The sequence below is a fragment of the Aedes albopictus genome, chromosome 3 (assembly GCF_035046485.1).
Source record: "Aedes albopictus strain Foshan chromosome 3, AalbF5, whole genome shotgun sequence".
In the NCBI taxonomy this organism is placed as follows: domain Eukaryota; kingdom Metazoa; phylum Arthropoda; class Insecta; order Diptera; family Culicidae; genus Aedes; species Aedes albopictus.
Window position 1 is genome coordinate 203,520,077 of NC_085138.1, and position 17,176 is coordinate 203,537,252.

The following is a 17,176-nucleotide window of genomic DNA, read 5'->3' on the forward strand; positions in this document are numbered from 1 at the left end:
ATACGAAAAATCAAGTCAATATGTTGATACACACATCAATTCTAAGGAAATGCTGTCGTTCATTTACCATTATGTCAAGCGAATTTCAATTCTGCAAAATTCCCGGACCGACAAAAAATCGAACCCAACACCCTCAGCATGGTTTTGCTGAATACTCGCGCGTTTAGCACTTCGACTATATGTGTTCTACCTGTGCATCAATCAGTCATTAATGAACTCGTATGAATATTATCTTTCAAACAAGTTATTTGTCAACTTATATGGCCATTCAAGCTTTTTAATCGTTTTTTTTTTCATTTAATCCCATTGTACCCTAAATTTCCAAATTTCATAGGATGCAGAGATATTACTGGTTAGCTCTTCATCAATATTAACTCATATCATGCATAGAAGTTTCAAGTTAAAGTTGTTTTAATTTAAAAACAATAAAAAAAAAGTTTATAGGGGAGTTTGGGTAAACTATGCTCTAAAACTAAATGCTGCCGTCACCTCCCGTCTATGAGGCTATGCGCAAACAACATTTAGGATATTTTTGGAGTATATAAGCAATGTCTCATCGTTTGGAAATGTTTGGAATCGGTGGTATAAGGATGGGAACTACTCATATTTGTATGCGGAAAAACTCAAATATTACCAATAATTTGAGATCAAACTCGCCAAAAATAGTTTCTTTAGGAATAAACCATGTGTATTCGATCATTTATTTAGGTATTGTCACGTAAAAAAACATAAATAAAAAGAAAAAATGAATTTCTACCTTGAAAATATACCATTGCATAATTGACCCCACAACACCCTAAAATTCCAACATTTTATTATCTTTTTGTATGTAACGTTACTCAATGGAATTGGGGCGATGATATCCCAGTGAAATAATCATTAAAATCATAACAAAAGCCGGAGAATAACAGAAATTCACAAATTTTAGGGGGAACTGAGGTAAAACGGGCTCTATAACTCGCTTCAGAGCAGTAACCCGTACATGAATCATCCACCAACCAATTCTTGAGAAAATTTGCTTTCGAATAAGCCATTGATGGTCACATAGTGTCTTGTATTAAGAAAGTTATCAATTTTTTCCACCTTTGGGCTTGATTTTGTCCAATGTGCATTGCTGGGAACCCCGCTGTGTTGCCACATACGATCCAGCCGAAAATCGTGTTCTGGGAGACTGGGTTCTCGAATTCGTCCTTGACTTGCCCCGGTTGGAGAATGGCAAGAAAGACATCCGCACCTAAAATGACATCAACAGGTGCCGGCAGGTTGTAGGCCGGATCCGCCATGGCATCCTGGATCTCCTTTTGTAGTAGCTTCGAATTGGGCTTCACCAACTGCGCAGGAAGTGTCGACGTTAGTTTGCCCATCACGAACGCGCTGATTCGCTGTATCACGGCCTCATTACACCGATTTGCAATCATTAGCTTCACGATTCCACGGGTTGTCCCGACAGACTGTTGCGCCAGTCCGGAGACCACTACCTTCCCCCACCTTGTTCACGCAAGCCTCAGTGATGAGCAAAGCGCCAGAGCCAGAATCGATCTACGCACGACACTTCAGAAACCCTCCGTCCACAGTCTTCACGTTGATGAGCGCCGCCGGCAGCACGAACGATTCATTCAGTGGTTTCGGAACCTGAACCACCAGCGAGCTAACAACATCAACGGGATCTCGCGACGGTTGCGTTGGCTGTTTCGGGTCATCACTACGTTCTTCCTTCCGATCACTTGAGTTTTCAATCTTCGGGCACAGCAGCGTGTGGTGGCGCTGCTTACAGCCGCCGACGCGACACACCGACTTCGAGGCACAATTCTTCACCGAATGCGAAGGCCGACGACAATTGTAGCACAACTTCGCCTTTTGTACGAGTTCACGTTTGCACTGTAAGTCCATTTTCTTAAAGTCTTCGCACATATGAATCGGATGCTCGCTGGAGCATTTCGCGCACTTTTGTATCACTGTAGTCGCATGCAGCGACTGCATCTTCTTCTCAGCTTGCATCTTCTTCCCGGCATCCTTCCGTTGATTATCCGTTCTCACCTTCCTGCTGAACGCCGTGCAGGTTTCAAGAGCGTCGCACCGATTGTCCAAGAACTTGAGGAACTCTTCGTAGGATGGGTTCACCACGTAGATAATCCTTTGGGCCCACAAGGACCGGGTGTCCTTATCTAGCTTCTCCAGCAGGAGGTGGATCAACCAGGGGTCGCGTGTGTTGTACTCCTCTCCCAGAGCTTTCAGTTGTCGAACTACCTCGTCCGAATTAGTGACTAGTTTGCGCAAATTGTCGGCAGCAGCATTGGTGATCACAGGCTGCTCGACAAATTCCCGGACTAGAGAGAAAACCGTGTATCTTCTTGTCATAGAAACCGAGAGAAACCGTGTATCTTCTTGTCATAGAAGTTCGACAATGCCGCCCACGCCTCCTTGTAGTTGGCATCCGAAATCGGGAAAGAATTTATCAGCCGTTTCGCATCACCGCTCAAATACGAAACCAGGTACTGCATTTTTAACGAAACACGCAAATCGCATCTTGCGTGAATCGTTTGGACGAAAATATCCTTGAAGGATCTCCAATTCTTCCGATCGCCATCGAAAGTTGGCACATTTATTGCAGGAAGCCGGACGTTGGCAAAGGGTGCATGATTCGGCATCTGTTCTTCTCCTGCGGGATCGACGTTGTTTTTTTTTTATTCTTAATCACTTAACCTTATTTACAGCTCTATTGTCCACTAGGGCACTACGTGAGCGATTTCAATTGACAGCTGCATCTACAGTATTGTACAGCGCCTAGATGCGTTCTATTATACTTCATCGAACTGGTTGCCTTGCTGCTGCTTTCACTTTTCTACTCTATACATAGTAGAATGATGAGCACAAGGATGATGAATGGGCGTTGTTCTTTTCTAGTCCGATTGGGGGTCCATTATGAGTAGCAGCAGTTCGCCGATATCCAGCTATCCGGGTCCGTTTGAGCCATGGGGCTCAGAAGAGGGTCAGTGTCAGTCGCTCTCGGTGCAGAACAACTGACGAAAAATTGCATGTGCCGGGGCTGGGAATCAAACCCATGACCATCCGCATATGAAGCGAATGTGTGACCAACTACGCCACGGGCCCCGACTAACGACGTTGTTTACGTTTGTTCCGCCACCCGACGACTGCAGCATCATCGTTCGCTGGGCCTCCAACAGCATCTGCATGGCCTCCCGAAGATCTCTGCTGGAACCGGCCACCGAGCGGTAGCTACCTGAGGAGCCCCTGATGGAACTGTTGTCCCCGTCGTCATCGTTGTCGTTGTGGGAAATGTACCGCACGAGTGCATCTTACGCACGATAGAAGTGCGTGTTGAATTCCTCCCGAAAGTTGTGCACTGAGGCGATTGCTTCCGGGTCGGGTTGATTCTCCTCTATCCGAGCCTCTATCTCGCTTTGAGTGTCTCGGAACTTTCTGGCCAGATCCTGCAGCTGTTCGAGCCGATCCAAAACCTCCCCGTGCGAGACGTTTCGCTCGTGGAGTTTTTCGGCTGCTGCCAGCTGTCACTTCACTTGCACTATTGTCGCGCTTATCTTTTATTAGAGTCCTGCGGCGGTCGTACGCTCGCAAGGCATACCGCCTCATGATAGTCGCAAGGCAAAACAAAAGAAAAAGTGATCCCGCCAAAAACAAAAGCACGTGGGTTTCGCGAAGTGATAGATGTTTTTGAATGTATTTGTGACGAACGGCAAGAGTAGCTCAGTGGAATGAGTGTTCTTGCTGTCAAACCTCATATAGTGGAATTATATACTTTTAAATCTGGTGACGCTGTTATGATTAGTGACTGTCGCGCTGATATAAGAAGCCAGAGGCAGATAATCGCCATATTCTGATTTTTCTTGAGAGGCATAATACCCAACTAAAAATTGCAAGTCACAATCAAGCAAGCTCGCTGAATTGTTGCTTAATAATGGTAATGATAGCTGAACTAAAATTATGCTCTACACATTACTGTTTAAATGATTTTTCAATTGAGAAAGTAGTCAATGTTCGACTTTTCTCATCGGTATCAACAATGATAAATCAAAATACTTTTCAAAAGTTTAACAAGAAATTTATTCGACAAGCATTGATTCCTTAACAACAGAATTTAACAAAACATTTAACTGCATCTTATTAAGCTGATGTATCGATAAGCATATGCTCATGCACAATGTGCTTTTCACTTGTCAAATAAACACCTTCAGCCCGTCATAGTTTGACTCGGAACTTTGTTCGGATTATGGTATAAATCATGGCTTAAACTGTTTAGAAAACCAAGTTATTAACGAACCAATATTTTAAACGAATCACATAAAATAAAACAGAATAGAATTATGTCGTTTAACATTGAGTGCCAAGAGACGTAATCAATGTAAAAATGAGGCATTTATTTATTATTATTAGTACAGTCAGTTTTTTTTACGCGGGGAATACGTACCGTCAAGGCACCATTCACCGTGGATCTAAGAGGATTCGGGGCAAATAAGGGCTGTCATTTGACACCAGTCCCATAAACATTGTTGGTGCCGCTTTTAATTGCCTTCATTATAGGTTAAAATTAAAGCAATATCCACAGAAGTAGAAAATTATTCACAAAATTTGGTAATATAGTACAATTAGTAAAGGGTAGTAGGGTCGCCTAATTCCGTGGTAGGTCACCATTCACCGTGGTAGTAGGGACCCATTCACCGTGTATGAGAAAATGTATTCTACTTTGTTTAAAAATTATCAAAACAACCCAGCCAAGGAAATTTTCTTTGTTTAAATTCATTTCAAGTTATAACTTGCAAGATTTTATTAGAAAAACGAATGTTCAAATTTTCGATTTTTTCTAGATATATGGGACAATATGGGGCACGGTGAATGGAGACCATTGATTTTTAGGGTACCCATTTACCGTGCCTTTTTGTTTCAATTAAAAGTACGATTAATCGTACTTTCTTGTTAAACTTATTTACTTCGGTAATGCAAAATTCATACCTGATATGTGAATTTAATTGATTCTTGGTGGAATAAAAACGTTACTACTTTTAGTTTATCGCTTAAATCGCCTTAGCGCAGTTTTCGTTTTTTCACAATGAATGCAGTGAACGAGCAGAAATCCGCTTCATGTAAACCCACTTTAGTGTCAAGTATTGTTGAACTTTTTGGTCATAAATCGCTAGGTTGCGATGCAATCTATAGCGTCTATTTGCATCTTGTCACTTTAATTTGCAGAATAGAGAGTCGATGAAGAGAACTCTCATATTACTTTCGGCCTTATTTAAACTCAATCTAGAACTGATCAAAATGACAAAGTGACGAGAAATACGTCACGAAACACTCACATACATGCACAAACGTTCTGTATATAGGAGCTGCGATGCGACGGCGGTCAGACGTCAAACTCGTTTTGACATCGATTTTTACATTGACAGTGCTTTTTAGTTGGGGTTTGCCCCGACCAGCGAACATTCAAGATTCAACCATCAAGACAGCCCATCTAACGAGCCGCCAACGAACGAATCGGGTTGGTAGAGGCGAATGACCGTTTCTAACGGTTAAAGTCTCTAAAATCAACGAAAGGAAAGGAACGAATCGGGACTGTAGATATTTGCATGGACATTTTTATTCGGGTAGTCCTTAATCTGAACAACCCTCTTTTGATGGGTAGATTTGTGCTTGCATGTGCATAGATTTTTTAATTATTTATTTATAAGCGTGTAAGCGTCAAAGATTAAATCAAATTTTGACAGTTTCTTGTTTGTTGTTGCTGTTCGTGTTTTGGTTTCGCCATAGTGGAGCCCATCAGTTTTTGCCTCGTCGTTTTGCGATATTTAAATATTTGTGCTCGAATTACTGTGTCTACTATAATAATTAGGGCAGTTCAAGAATTAGTATATAAACTGTGACAAAATGGGAACATTATTCGATCATTTAAAAAGTCTTTTCGATTACGAACTTTACTCCAACGCTAAGACACTTGTAAGTACCTATTTTTTTATCGTGAGAATAACTTTCACCTGATCTTAATTTTATTACATCTGCTATATTTCCAGTCTAACTTGATTCTGGCCGTTTTTGAGAGAAACAGGGCCATTTTGACACCGCAGCAGCATTTTAGCACCTTGGTTTATTATGCAGAATCTTTGTTCCACGAGCATCAATACCGGGAGGCAGAGGGAATCTACCGTCAAGCCCTGCAGGCCAAACGAATCCTTCCGAAGGCCAAATCCCCCAGTGGCAAGGGATGTGAGGGTCCACCGGATATTTTCTCGGAAGTGGAAATCAAGTACAAAACGGCTCGCTGTTTGATTGAGATAAAACGGTTTCGGGATGCAATTGTGGTGTTGCAGTCGCTTTCAATAAAACAGCGCACACCGAAGGTGAATATGCTGTTGAGTCGTTTGTGCCACAATCATGGGCATGAGAGGAGCGCCATTGGTACTTATAAGGAGGTGCTGAAGGATTGTCCTCTGGCATTCGAGGCAATAGAAGGATTACTATCGCTTGGAACCAACGGTATAGAAGTTAACACGTTGGTTCTAAATGCAACTTTGGCTCCCCAGTGTAACGATTGGCTGAGCAATTGGATTAAAGCCCATGCCCACATGCAGGGTAGGAAGTATTCGGAAGCAATTCAAACATTCCGTTCCATTGAATCGAACACATCCCTGTCCCATTACCACCAGCTCTTGGTTCTGATTGGCGAATGTTATTATCATAACGGAGAGTATGAGAATGCTTACACCTATCTGAAGCGAGCCCATAGCCTCTATCCTTACATGAAGAATGGTATTCAAATTCTGGCCATCCTCATGGCCAAGAAAAAGAAAATGTCGGAACTCGAAAAGATGATTGCACCCACTTCCACCTTCCCAATGGAATATTCGTCCGAAATGTGGTTTGTAATGGCTCAGTATCTCTTCTCTACAGCCAAGTACGACAAAGCGGTCTATTTCGTGCAGAAGGCCTGCTTCCTGAACCCCAAGAATGCCGAAGCACTCATACTGAAGGCGGAAATCTTGCTCCAATTGAAGAAATACCAGGAAGCGATTGCCCATCTGCGCTTCGCCCAGCAATTTGCTCCGTACCGATACGAGGTGCACAAGGTGCTGGTCGATACCTATCTGAACATGAACCGACTGCGGGAAGCGCAGGCGCAAGCTCTGAAGGCTCTCAAAACAATCGGAGAAACTCCCCGGCTTCTCGTGGTGAGTAGGATATAAATTGCTGCCAAATTCTACAAATTAAAATGTTTTAGCTGTAAATTAATAGTTTTTGCTAATTAGAACAATTAGATTAGGTTGCATTTGGGTAGCACAACTTCAGTGATATACAAACTGTATTAGAAAGATTAGCCAGTATTAGGGTCTTGTACCATTTGAGCAGGTGTACCTGTTTTGGGCACTTGCCGCTATAACTACGTCATTTTTAAACCGATTGATTTGAATTTTTGTATGGAGTGAGGCACGTACAGTGTATCTATGTAACTCTGTACAAAAATTCAAATCAATCGGTTTGAAATTGACTTAGTTATAGCGGCAAGTGCTCAAAATAGGTACACCTGCCCAAATGGTACAAGACCCCCTGATACCGATGTTGTTAGTGGGATAGTGTCAGGCCCTGCGAGCCAGCCGTAAAACCACAAGCAGTGGAAAGACACAAGTGAAAAATTGAACTGATACTAATGGCTATGACCCCAGTGATTTTTTTTTTCAGAATATTCAATGTAATATGGATATTAGCGTGTTCCGGAACAAATTCTATTAAAAATTATGTTTTGGGTTTGTCAAATTACAAATGTGGTTATGGCATAGGTCTGTTGTTTCCTTTAATTTTAGTGGCATACGTTGTTCGGAGAACTTGTAGCAAACAAGTATATCTTTCTGTTTTAATTTATTTATTTTGATTGATTTTCGAAAAGTTTTATTATAGTTATGATAAGTTCTAAAATAGCTGAAAAACACAACATATATTTGATGCACCTCTTACTTAATTTCAATGGGTTTGGCTGAAATTTTGACCAGTTACCTTGGGGTGCCCTAGTTTCGCGCGGGTCCAAATTTCGCTAAGAGACGAATGCCGAGAACGGTAAAGTCTCTCTAACAAAAAAAAATCGCTCACTAATAACATTTAAAGATCATGCAATTACCCAAATTTCACTTTAACTATACTATTTAAACCTAAAATGAAATTTGGACAATTCAACAATTACTTCTATGATTATGATCTCTAAATATTATCAGTGAGCGAAATTTGGACCCGCGCGAAATTAGGGCACCCCACGGTACTTCTTTTTGGGTGCCAATTAAAATATGAGGGTTGACTTGGAAATCAGAGAACATTTTTGAACAAGTGGACAGGCCTAGTCTATAGTCTAGAGTTGAGAAACTTGAGCATGTTGTACTTTATTCATAAATAAATAATACCTAAAAGCCGTTTTTATTAATCATTTTTCTCAGCTATTGGGTCGTACTTATCTGAAAGACGATAGCACTAGGGCTAAAGCCAAGACACTGTTCATGAAGGCCCTCGAAATGAACGAAAACTATTTGCCGGCAGTTTACCTGCTAGCCGACATGTACCGCCAGGATAACGACGCTTCCAATTGTATAAAACTGCTGAAGAAACATGCTTCGTTAACGCAAAACTGCAAACTGCACGCCATGCTTGGAGATTTGCTGAGCCATGATAAGGATCACACTGGAGCATTGGAACATTACACCATGGCCTTGAAGTTAGTGTCAACATTTCTTATTGGGTATTCGTGGGATTTATTCTACTTTTTTTTAACAGTCTGGATCCTACAAACCGTTGCGCAATGGCGGGCCTGTTGGCTATGGGGCAAAGTGCCGGCGGAACCAGCGGTGTCGGTGCATCTTCATACCTGGAATCATCGATGGCAGAAGAAGGCAGCGATGTGCAGGATAACCCTTTGGAAATGATTGAAATCCCACAGAGCGCTCAGAACGATCTAGAGTCGGAAAGCGACATCATGTGGTCAGATGTGGAGATCGAGATCAATCAATAAACCTATTCTGTGGAGACGTGTTCTCCAATTTTTATTGTATCCTCTATTTAACTAAGTAATGTAGCATTCTCAAAGATACATACACGTAAGAAAAGATATATTATTCATTTCTTTAGTGGAATTTCAATTTTGCATATGTTTTAGAATACTAATTTACATGTTTGTCTTAAGTTTGACCGTTCAGTTATTTAACTTTGATGACACATTCGCCCATAAATAAGAAAAAAAGCTTGTTTGTCGGTAGGAACGTGACGTAAGAAAAGGAAAGAGAAAAATCGGATTGAACGTTCTTACAAGGAATTTATCATGCCCCACTCTCAAAACAGTTCCATATGACTAGGACGCCAAGTGAAGATGGGGCTGAAGCGAGTGGTACCTACTGCATTAGATTATACATATTCCTTGTTATAGAACATTTCCAACTCAGCACGCGACCTTATTCAATTCAAATGAAATTTTGCTTATGTATGAGCTACATACAAAAATACAAGTATTTGCATCCCTTATATAAAACATGTGATACAACGTGCTTAACAACTCTTTCGGTCTATTATCTTGATCATACACTCAATGATACAATCATTCACCCAATCAGCAGTTTACGATACTTTTTTACTAGGAATCGCGGATCTATGATAAACCTTACCCTACGATTTTTTTTAAAATTATTTTTCCCGTAGAAACCTATCTTCCAGTCTCAAAACTTGCCAAGTAGCCCAGGATGGTCAAATGCTTCTAACTATTTTTTCTCAAACTTTTATTTTCCATCGATTTTTAAATCGGGTAAACAATTATTGGGATTTTTTATGAATAAATAAATTCTACGTTTATATTTTCCAGGAAGCATTGATTTTCGGCATATGACCATTGTGCTTGCAATGTTGGTGAGGCTGGCTCATCGAAACTTCCGGTCCGCTTTAGTGCTTTATGCACCATTGTGGCCTGTGTTGTTCTAGTTTTCTCAGCTGTATTGTAAAGCATGAGCGGTGATCCTTGGCATCCTTGTGAAATTAGGGGACTCGGAATGTTGATCGACCACCGATTACCATGTAAGCACCAAATTTTGCGCAGTTAAGAAAAATCAAATTTCTAGTCGCTATAAAAAATACAAGCAAACAAAATATATCATGAACAACATGCTCATACGATAGACTAATGATCCTTCTTTGAGTCTGCAATATAAAAAAATCATAATATTAACCAAAAAATACTTAAAATAGAAAAACTATTTCATTGCCTTGTTCCTAACTTTGCGCACAAAATCTTCGATTGTTCGTAACTTTGCGCATGCTATGAATTACTAAAAAAAAAGTAATCACAAATACTATTATTTAATGTTTCCTATTAAAATAAAGTTGTTCAGATCAGGTAGTGTGCCCTTAATTGATCTTTGTTGAAATACTTTGTCCTACGAGGGAGGGGGAACGGAGGCCTCCGGAGTTCTTGAATCCGTATGCTGTTCGTACTAGGTATCTAACACAATCCAAACTTCATGAGGAGTTTTCCAGTGGCTAAAGACCAAAGGTAAAAGCTTCCTGATAAATGAAGTGACCGTTACGGATAGGAACAATAAGGAGTCATTTAAATATGACGTCCATCTTTGGAGGGAAGGGGTTGGGGTTGTCTGAAAAAGTGTGACATGCCATGTATTAGATGTACTATGAAGCGTGACGCGTCCCGCGGGGTGGCCCGGGGAAACAGGGGGTACTAAAATTAAAAAAAAAAAAATGGTGGATGTCATATTTGAATCGTCCCAAACATTTGACCACCAAAAAAGCCAAATAAAGGACTGTTCACAAATAACTGTCACATATTGTAGAAAGACGGAGAGTGTCTGCCGTAGTGCTACGGTTCATACAATTTTCTACTAATTTCTATACAAAATCTGCTACATGGTGAAGAGGCAGGCCTGAAATTGTCAGTGCAGTGTGAGTGATCAGTTATGGTGTTGTAATACTATAAATGATCTCATTCTCTGTGAATTCTAACCTTGACTATCTAGTAAGTAAATAGAAAAAAAATATTACCAAAGGTAAGATAGTTTAAGGGTGATATTACACTCTTTGCCCAGACGCCAAATATTTGACCACTTTTGACAGATAAATTTTGGCAGGTTGTTTGGCTCTGTTTGTCCCTATTCGTTTTTCGAGAGTGACAAATTTTTTTGTTTGCCAAGTACACCTTGGTCAAAATTTAACTGTCAAAAATGGTCAAATATTTGGCATTGGTCAAAGCGTGTCATACTAGCTTAAGAGCCAAACCTTAAAGCATACATTTTCTAAATATGACAAGGTTTTGAAGACAAACATGAGATGAGTATCAGATTTCAATCTTAATGAGTCATTAGCATAATCGTATGTGTCATGTCGAGCAATTGATTCAGTACTACAAATCCACGCGGACAATTTCATTACAAACTATTGGTTTTTGTCAATCTTACGACGGAAAGGCTCAGCTATGCTGCAAATCCATATACAGTAGAGCGGGTCAACGTTGTATGGAGAAACTTTAAATTTTATCGTATCAACCCGGAACAAAGCTTTTTCAATCTATATTAGCGTCCAAAACAACTGTGCAAAATTTGGGAGCGATTGGTTGCTTCCCCGTATTCCGCATTGCGATTGAAATTTGTATGGAATTCAGTATGGGAAAACTTGCTTTTTGCATTTTTCTTATAAATTGAAATTTTTCGTCTAAAACAATCCAACCAATGACGCTAAGGTATAGCCTAGGATATGCCAAAAAACTTTGCCGAAGACCGCAAAGTGATCCGACGCTTGTGAAAAAAGTTATTCGTCTTCTAAGTTAGGCCAAAAATTGAGATTTTATTATTGATGTTATTCCTTTACATGTTAAATGTTAAGCGCCTCCGGGCAATCTGTACGTTATAACTTTTTTTACAAGTGTCGGATCACTTTGCGGTCTTCGGCAAAGTTTTTCGGCACATCCTAGGCTATACTTTACCGTCATTGGTTGGATTGTTTTAGACGAAAAATTTCAATTTATGTGAAAAATGCAAAAAAGCAAGTTTTCCCACTAAATTCCATACAAATTTCAATCGCAATGCGGAATACGGGGAAGCAACCAATCGCTCTCAAATTTTGCACAGTTGTTTTGGACGCGAAAATGAATCTAAAAAGCTTTGTTCCGAAAAATCGACTTTGTTGACCCAGTCTAATATACAGCTTCCGCTCGATAACTGGGCTTTGACGACAGTCCAGTTAGCGAGCGCCGCTCGATAACTGGACTGAGCTTCCGGAGCCAGAGGCTATTGTTATATTTTGTTTTGTTTACTGATTTGCTAAATGTGAGGTTAAACCCAAGTAACCACAAGCATTATATCATAACATTAATTCAATCGTATTATAGTTAAGCTAATGCAAAATAACTTTTATTTTACATCTGTCAAGTAATGAAGCGTTTAATCTACATTATGAAAGCATTGAAGCATTACGAGATTTTGACAGTTCTGTATAGTTCTATAGAGCCGTTGTTAAATGCTTCATTGCATTACCATGTTAAAAGCTTTATAGCAATCAATAATGCAAGCATTTATTACTTTATATATACCTTTACTAAAGCTTCCATCGTTGTAAACAGAAAAATATCGCTCAGTTCGAAAAAAGAACTGTAAAACACATTTAGAAACAGAACCATTCAAAACAAAAGAAAAACCATAATTTTCATGGATTGCTGCGGAGCACTTAGATTATCATGATCAGATGTTGCTGTGTGAAAATGTATATTATGTATGTTTTTTTGTGTTTCTGGTTGGGACATGAAAACAATCAGATGCTGAGGGAACAAAAATTATGTGGGGTATCGGTTTCCTTATTTAACATAACGCTCCGATTTCATAAAAGGAAGAATTGAAGCGCTGTTTGTATTGTTTCTTATTTATTGTATTTTAGGCAGAAGTGAGCACGTATTAAAAAACAGAATCAACACAGACGAATTTATATTCGAGAGTAACATAACTGATGGCATTCAGACCCCGGCACATTTTTTAGAGTTGCTGGAAACACAACTCAATAAGGCACGAGCTAAGTATACGTTACCTTATGTTGCACATTTTTCCAGGTGCAAAATACATGGTATCGTAGCACACAGCGTTAGCGCGTCCGAGTTTCATCGTGGTCAGTTTCAGCAGTCTAGGTTCAATTCCCGAAATACAATAAAAAACATCAAAGTGAGAGTATCGGAAGATAAAAATAGATAGAAAAATGAAAAACATACTTTTTTTCTTTTTGACATGATGCATTAAGTATGCATTCCATACGATTTGATTGCATTAGCTATAAGGTACAAGCGTTTTATATGCTTTAGCAATCACCACAGTAATGCTTGCTTTAAATCAACAATAGCAGCGCCACTTTCGATTTTAAACCTACTTTAATGGTGCCTATATGACAAAACAACTTTATATCGCATGTCATATAATACACTATAAAGCGAAAATAATGCTCTATATAAAGCGTCATGGTTACTTGGGAAGTTCGTTTATTTTTGACAGACAACTGCTTTTTAACTGGATTTTGGCCTAGTTATCGAGCGCCCAGTTAAAAAACAGTCCAGATAAACAGCAGTCAGCCTTCTTTTACAGCCGCAAGAGATCATCCACGATCTAACTAGTTCCTTTAACTCCTCCCTCAATTGCTAAATAGTAATATTGATAATTGCGAGAATTCGAATATCTTGTCCGTTCCATAGTTTCACCTAACTGATTAGTGGATGACCTCTTGTCGAACCGCATCTGCTGTTTCTAATCTGGCAATTAGTAACTACGTTATACTTCACTTTTAAATTCGTTTATGACATCTACAAGTGAGCGTGTTAGCAGAATTAGATGATAACTACTAGAAAACTAAACTAAAAGCTTACAAAAACTTTAAACTTGTAAAACGAGCTTAGTTCTATTAGTTAGAATACTACAATTTGTGACTTTTCAGTGCCGGCTGCTCGGTTGTAATAATTAGGTTATCAGAACAAGTTATGATAAGTAGGTTCTCGATTAATTATAACATTGCAGAACGCCACGGATCTAGAAACAACAGAGCGTAATTGATCAATCGTTTTATCAACGGAGTACACAGCGCCCTTCCCTAAAGATCGGACATATAGGCCGAAGCTGTAGGTTCTAGAAGGCTAGACCAACGGTGTTAGAAACTCACTTTTCATTAAGTCCAGAGTTTGTAACATCGTCGTACCTACTCCTTCAGGTAGACGTATTACTCAGCGGAGGAAAAACGCAGATAGCCAACGGGGCCAGAGGATGCATTGAGATTACAGAATTACAGAAATAAATTCTACGTACAAGTTCCAATGCAAAAAACTATCATTTTTTCGTACATGCAGCAAATTCAAAAAATAAAAAATTAGAAAAAAAATAAACCATATTAAATGTCATGTTCTACAAAACAAATTGAAAAACTAATTCCAACATTCCATACCATCTCCTAGAACGAAATGGTATCTTTGAACTGGAGATTGAGGGAAAGCACAGGTAATTTCCTATTTTATATTTATATCTTCTGTCAATAAACATTTAATTTGTTTCCAGGGACATATTGAGAAAAGTCGATAATGACTAGGCGGCTGCAATCGTTACCAAACGAAACTTACACAAAACCGCAAAACCAACGCTTCAGGAATAATGTTTCAGGTATTAAAACTTAGAAATGATTGGACTTCAAGGATAACAATTTATTCAATGAACTTACGTAAACTTATCAACGTAATGCAGAATCTCAAATCCCACCTCAACCATGATCAGAATAATGATCATCCATTCCAGTCTAACGTGATGTTTGTCATTTAAGTTCGAACTGATTAGGTCTGCCAACTCCACACAGTGGTTCAACTTTTCGTTCATGACCCGTGTCCGTCGGTTAATGCTAAAATATGAACACGTCTGCTGGTAAAGAGTCTCCAACTGCTCGCGGTCCCAGTAGAAATCCGGAACGTCCAGAAGATCAGAGCTCAGATTGATTAGGTGTCGCAAGGCGAAAAGTTCGCCAGTTTTCCGGAGCATCTCTGGTCGGGATATCGTTATTTTGTTCCCCTTCTTCAAATCATCCGTGACGTAGGCCATCGATTCGATGTATCGTTCGAGAGAGGCTTCCCATATACCAAGCTTTACCGAAAGTGACATGGCATTGGAAAAGGTGTATTTCTCCAAATCGGTATCATCATTGGTGGAAATGTAGAAACTGTTGTTCTTCAACCGGGCAGGGCCGTCGATCGCGTTGTACAACATGGCTTCGCTTTCCTCCAGAACGGTGGACTCATCGTAGGAATCCTGAAATAAGTCGTTTTTTTCGTTAGTTTTTCGGATGACTGCAATCCACAAGCGCAGAGTCGAATACAGCCAAGTTTTCTACTGTATGAATTTGATCTTGGCGGATTCCTATAGCACTGATATCGATAAGTGGCAATGTACGTACCATGACATCATCATCATTTCAATCCCACTTTTTCTGTTCCTAATTCCGTTCACACAATGCAAATCAAATGGCGTGAACGAAATTAGGAACATAAAAACAAGAACCTAATTGGAATCTATTGGAATTAGGTGATGTCACGGTATACATAGCAAGCATTAATTGAAAGAACTCCTTATTGGGCTGGATTACTACATGTTACTCTACTAGTACCGCCATATTAGCCACATCCATACATATTACAAGGAATGGTGTGGTGTAAGTGATGAAGATCTTCTATTTCTAGGCGAAAATGATGCCTGCTAAGCCAAGGAAAACAATTAGATAGGAATATACAAAATTGGAAAAAATGGTTGGGCCATGGATTAACCACAGACGCACAGACTGTGTCTGTGGATTAACCTAAGATATTCTGCATATGCATCAAATTGACTATGTTATGTGTACTCTTAATTAGCCGCGCTATAGGAATCTTGATTGCATTTACTCATAGGAAATGTATGCCACCAGTAATCTCACGCTCCCATATTCATCCTTTTCGAAAACAAGCGATTACGGCACCGATTGATTCCGTTCTTTTTGTTTTAATGCAAGCTCACTTCTTACAAAAAATAAGGGAACCAATACCCAAAGTCTAAAACATCTAGTCTGGCAAACTAAGTATAATAGCGATTTGAATTATAGAAACGTGACTTTTCCTTACCTGTTCAAATTGCTTCAAAAACCTCAGGATATTGTTGTTCTCCAAATCGGTACAATTCCACAGCACAACCGTACCTTCACGGAAAAAGTAAACGTCCCGTGATTCGTCCCCGACCTTGTACTTGGCCGTGACATGCAGCACATCCGGATCGATATCGTTATCCTCGCTGGAAAGAAACTGCTTCGGTTCGTACAGGTTCTGGTCCTTCAGGGCGCCAAGCAGCCGTTCCAGGTCGTACTCCTCGGCGGTCGCGAAGGCCGTCACCGTTAAGTAGCCCTTGGCAAGCTTGCTGATTTCTTCCTCCCGGCGTCGTCGGGGTCGCTTCTTCAATTGGATGTTATCGTGCAGATTGATAACGGATGATGAAATGGCTTGCAACCTTTTCCCCACATCGGCAACTGCGGGTGCTTTATGTAGCAACGGCTTGGATGCAACATTCCGAGAACTGCTTGCGTAACGCACGACCGGAAATGCCTGGTTCACTGATAATACTGATACTCTGCCGGTGATAAGAACCGGCTGATTTATCACCGATCGCACTGTCCTGGTTACCCAACTCATGTTTGTTTCAGTACTGACGAACGTGACGTTAATCGAAACCAGTTTCCGATGATCCTACTGTAATGTTTTCGTTTATTTTCAGCGATTCAGCGTTTTGTTTTGGTTTGACGTTTTAAAAAGGGAGAATGGTGCAAAATGCAGGGCTGTTACAATTTTTTTTTAATAAATATTGTCGCGGTTTTCCTTGACTTCCTTGGGCATAGAGTATCTTCGTGCCTGCCACACGGATATACACATGCAAAATGGTCATTGGCAGAGGAAGCTCTCAGTTAATAACTGTGGAAGTGCTCATAGAACACTAAGCTGAGAAGCAGGCTATGCCCCAGTGAGGACGTTACGCCAAGAAGAAAATTGTCGCGGTTGAAACCCGAAGTTTCCTCACACCCGACAATCGAATTTTCTCAAAATATGTGAAACCTAACGTCGGACGTAGTGCGGTGAATAGCGGAC

General features: G+C 40.1%; 3 protein-coding genes across 3 annotated transcripts; 1 reads left to right on the forward strand and 2 right to left on the reverse strand.

Annotated features, from left to right (window-relative positions):
- Positions 1–1,539: 1,539 nt before the first annotated feature.
- Positions 1,540–2,501, reverse strand: LOC134290547 (uncharacterized). The gene is made up of 2 exons (XM_062857708.1): positions 2,375–2,501; positions 1,540–2,327 (listed from the first exon to the last, which is right to left on the reverse strand). The coding sequence occupies exons 1-2, from the start codon at positions 2,499–2,501 to the stop codon at positions 1,540–1,542; spliced, it is 915 nt and encodes a 304-aa protein (XP_062713692.1).
- A 3,248-nt stretch (positions 2,502–5,749) lies between these two features.
- Positions 5,750–9,192, forward strand: LOC115254081 (anaphase-promoting complex subunit 7). The gene is made up of 4 exons (XM_029863379.2): positions 5,750–5,973; positions 6,048–7,202; positions 8,454–8,728; positions 8,788–9,192. The coding sequence occupies exons 1-4, from the start codon at positions 5,905–5,907 to the stop codon at positions 9,020–9,022; spliced, it is 1,734 nt and encodes a 577-aa protein (XP_029719239.2). The 5' UTR covers positions 5,750–5,904; the 3' UTR covers positions 9,023–9,192.
- Positions 9,193–14,704: 5,512 nt separating this feature from the next.
- LOC109404993 (required for meiotic nuclear division protein 1 homolog) lies at positions 14,705–16,804 on the reverse strand. Its single transcript, XM_029863376.2, has 2 exons — positions 16,166–16,804; positions 14,705–15,320 (listed from the first exon to the last, which is right to left on the reverse strand). The coding sequence occupies exons 1-2, from the start codon at positions 16,724–16,726 to the stop codon at positions 14,739–14,741; spliced, it is 1,143 nt and encodes a 380-aa protein (XP_029719236.1). The 5' UTR covers positions 16,727–16,804; the 3' UTR covers positions 14,705–14,738.
- Positions 16,805–17,176: the final 372 nt, after the last annotated feature.

Bases quoted from the DNA above. Each gene is read 5' to 3' on its own strand.
- LOC134290547 (XM_062857708.1), bottom strand. From the start codon at position 2,501: ATGCAGTACCTGGTTTCGTATTTGAGCGGTGATGCGAAACGGCTGATA. The intron at 2,328-2,374 runs GTTTCTCTCGGT...TTTTCTCTCTAG, and splicing joins CTATGACAAGAAGATACACG to TCCGGGAATTTGTCGAGCAG.
- LOC115254081 (XM_029863379.2), top strand. From the start codon at position 5,905: ATGGGAACATTATTCGATCATTTAAAAAGTCTTTTCGATTACGAACTT. The intron at 7,203-8,453 runs GTGAGTAGGATA...CATTTTTCTCAG, and splicing joins AAACTCCCCGGCTTCTCGTG to CTATTGGGTCGTACTTATCT. The intron at 8,729-8,787 runs GTTAGTGTCAAC...TTTTTTTAACAG, and splicing joins CATTACACCATGGCCTTGAA to TCTGGATCCTACAAACCGTT.
- LOC109404993 (XM_029863376.2), bottom strand. From the start codon at position 16,726: ATGAGTTGGGTAACCAGGACAGTGCGATCGGTGATAAATCAGCCGGTT. The intron at 15,321-16,165 runs GTAAGGAAAAGT...GACTTATTTCAG, and splicing joins TTTTGAAGCAATTTGAACAG to GATTCCTACGATGAGTCCAC.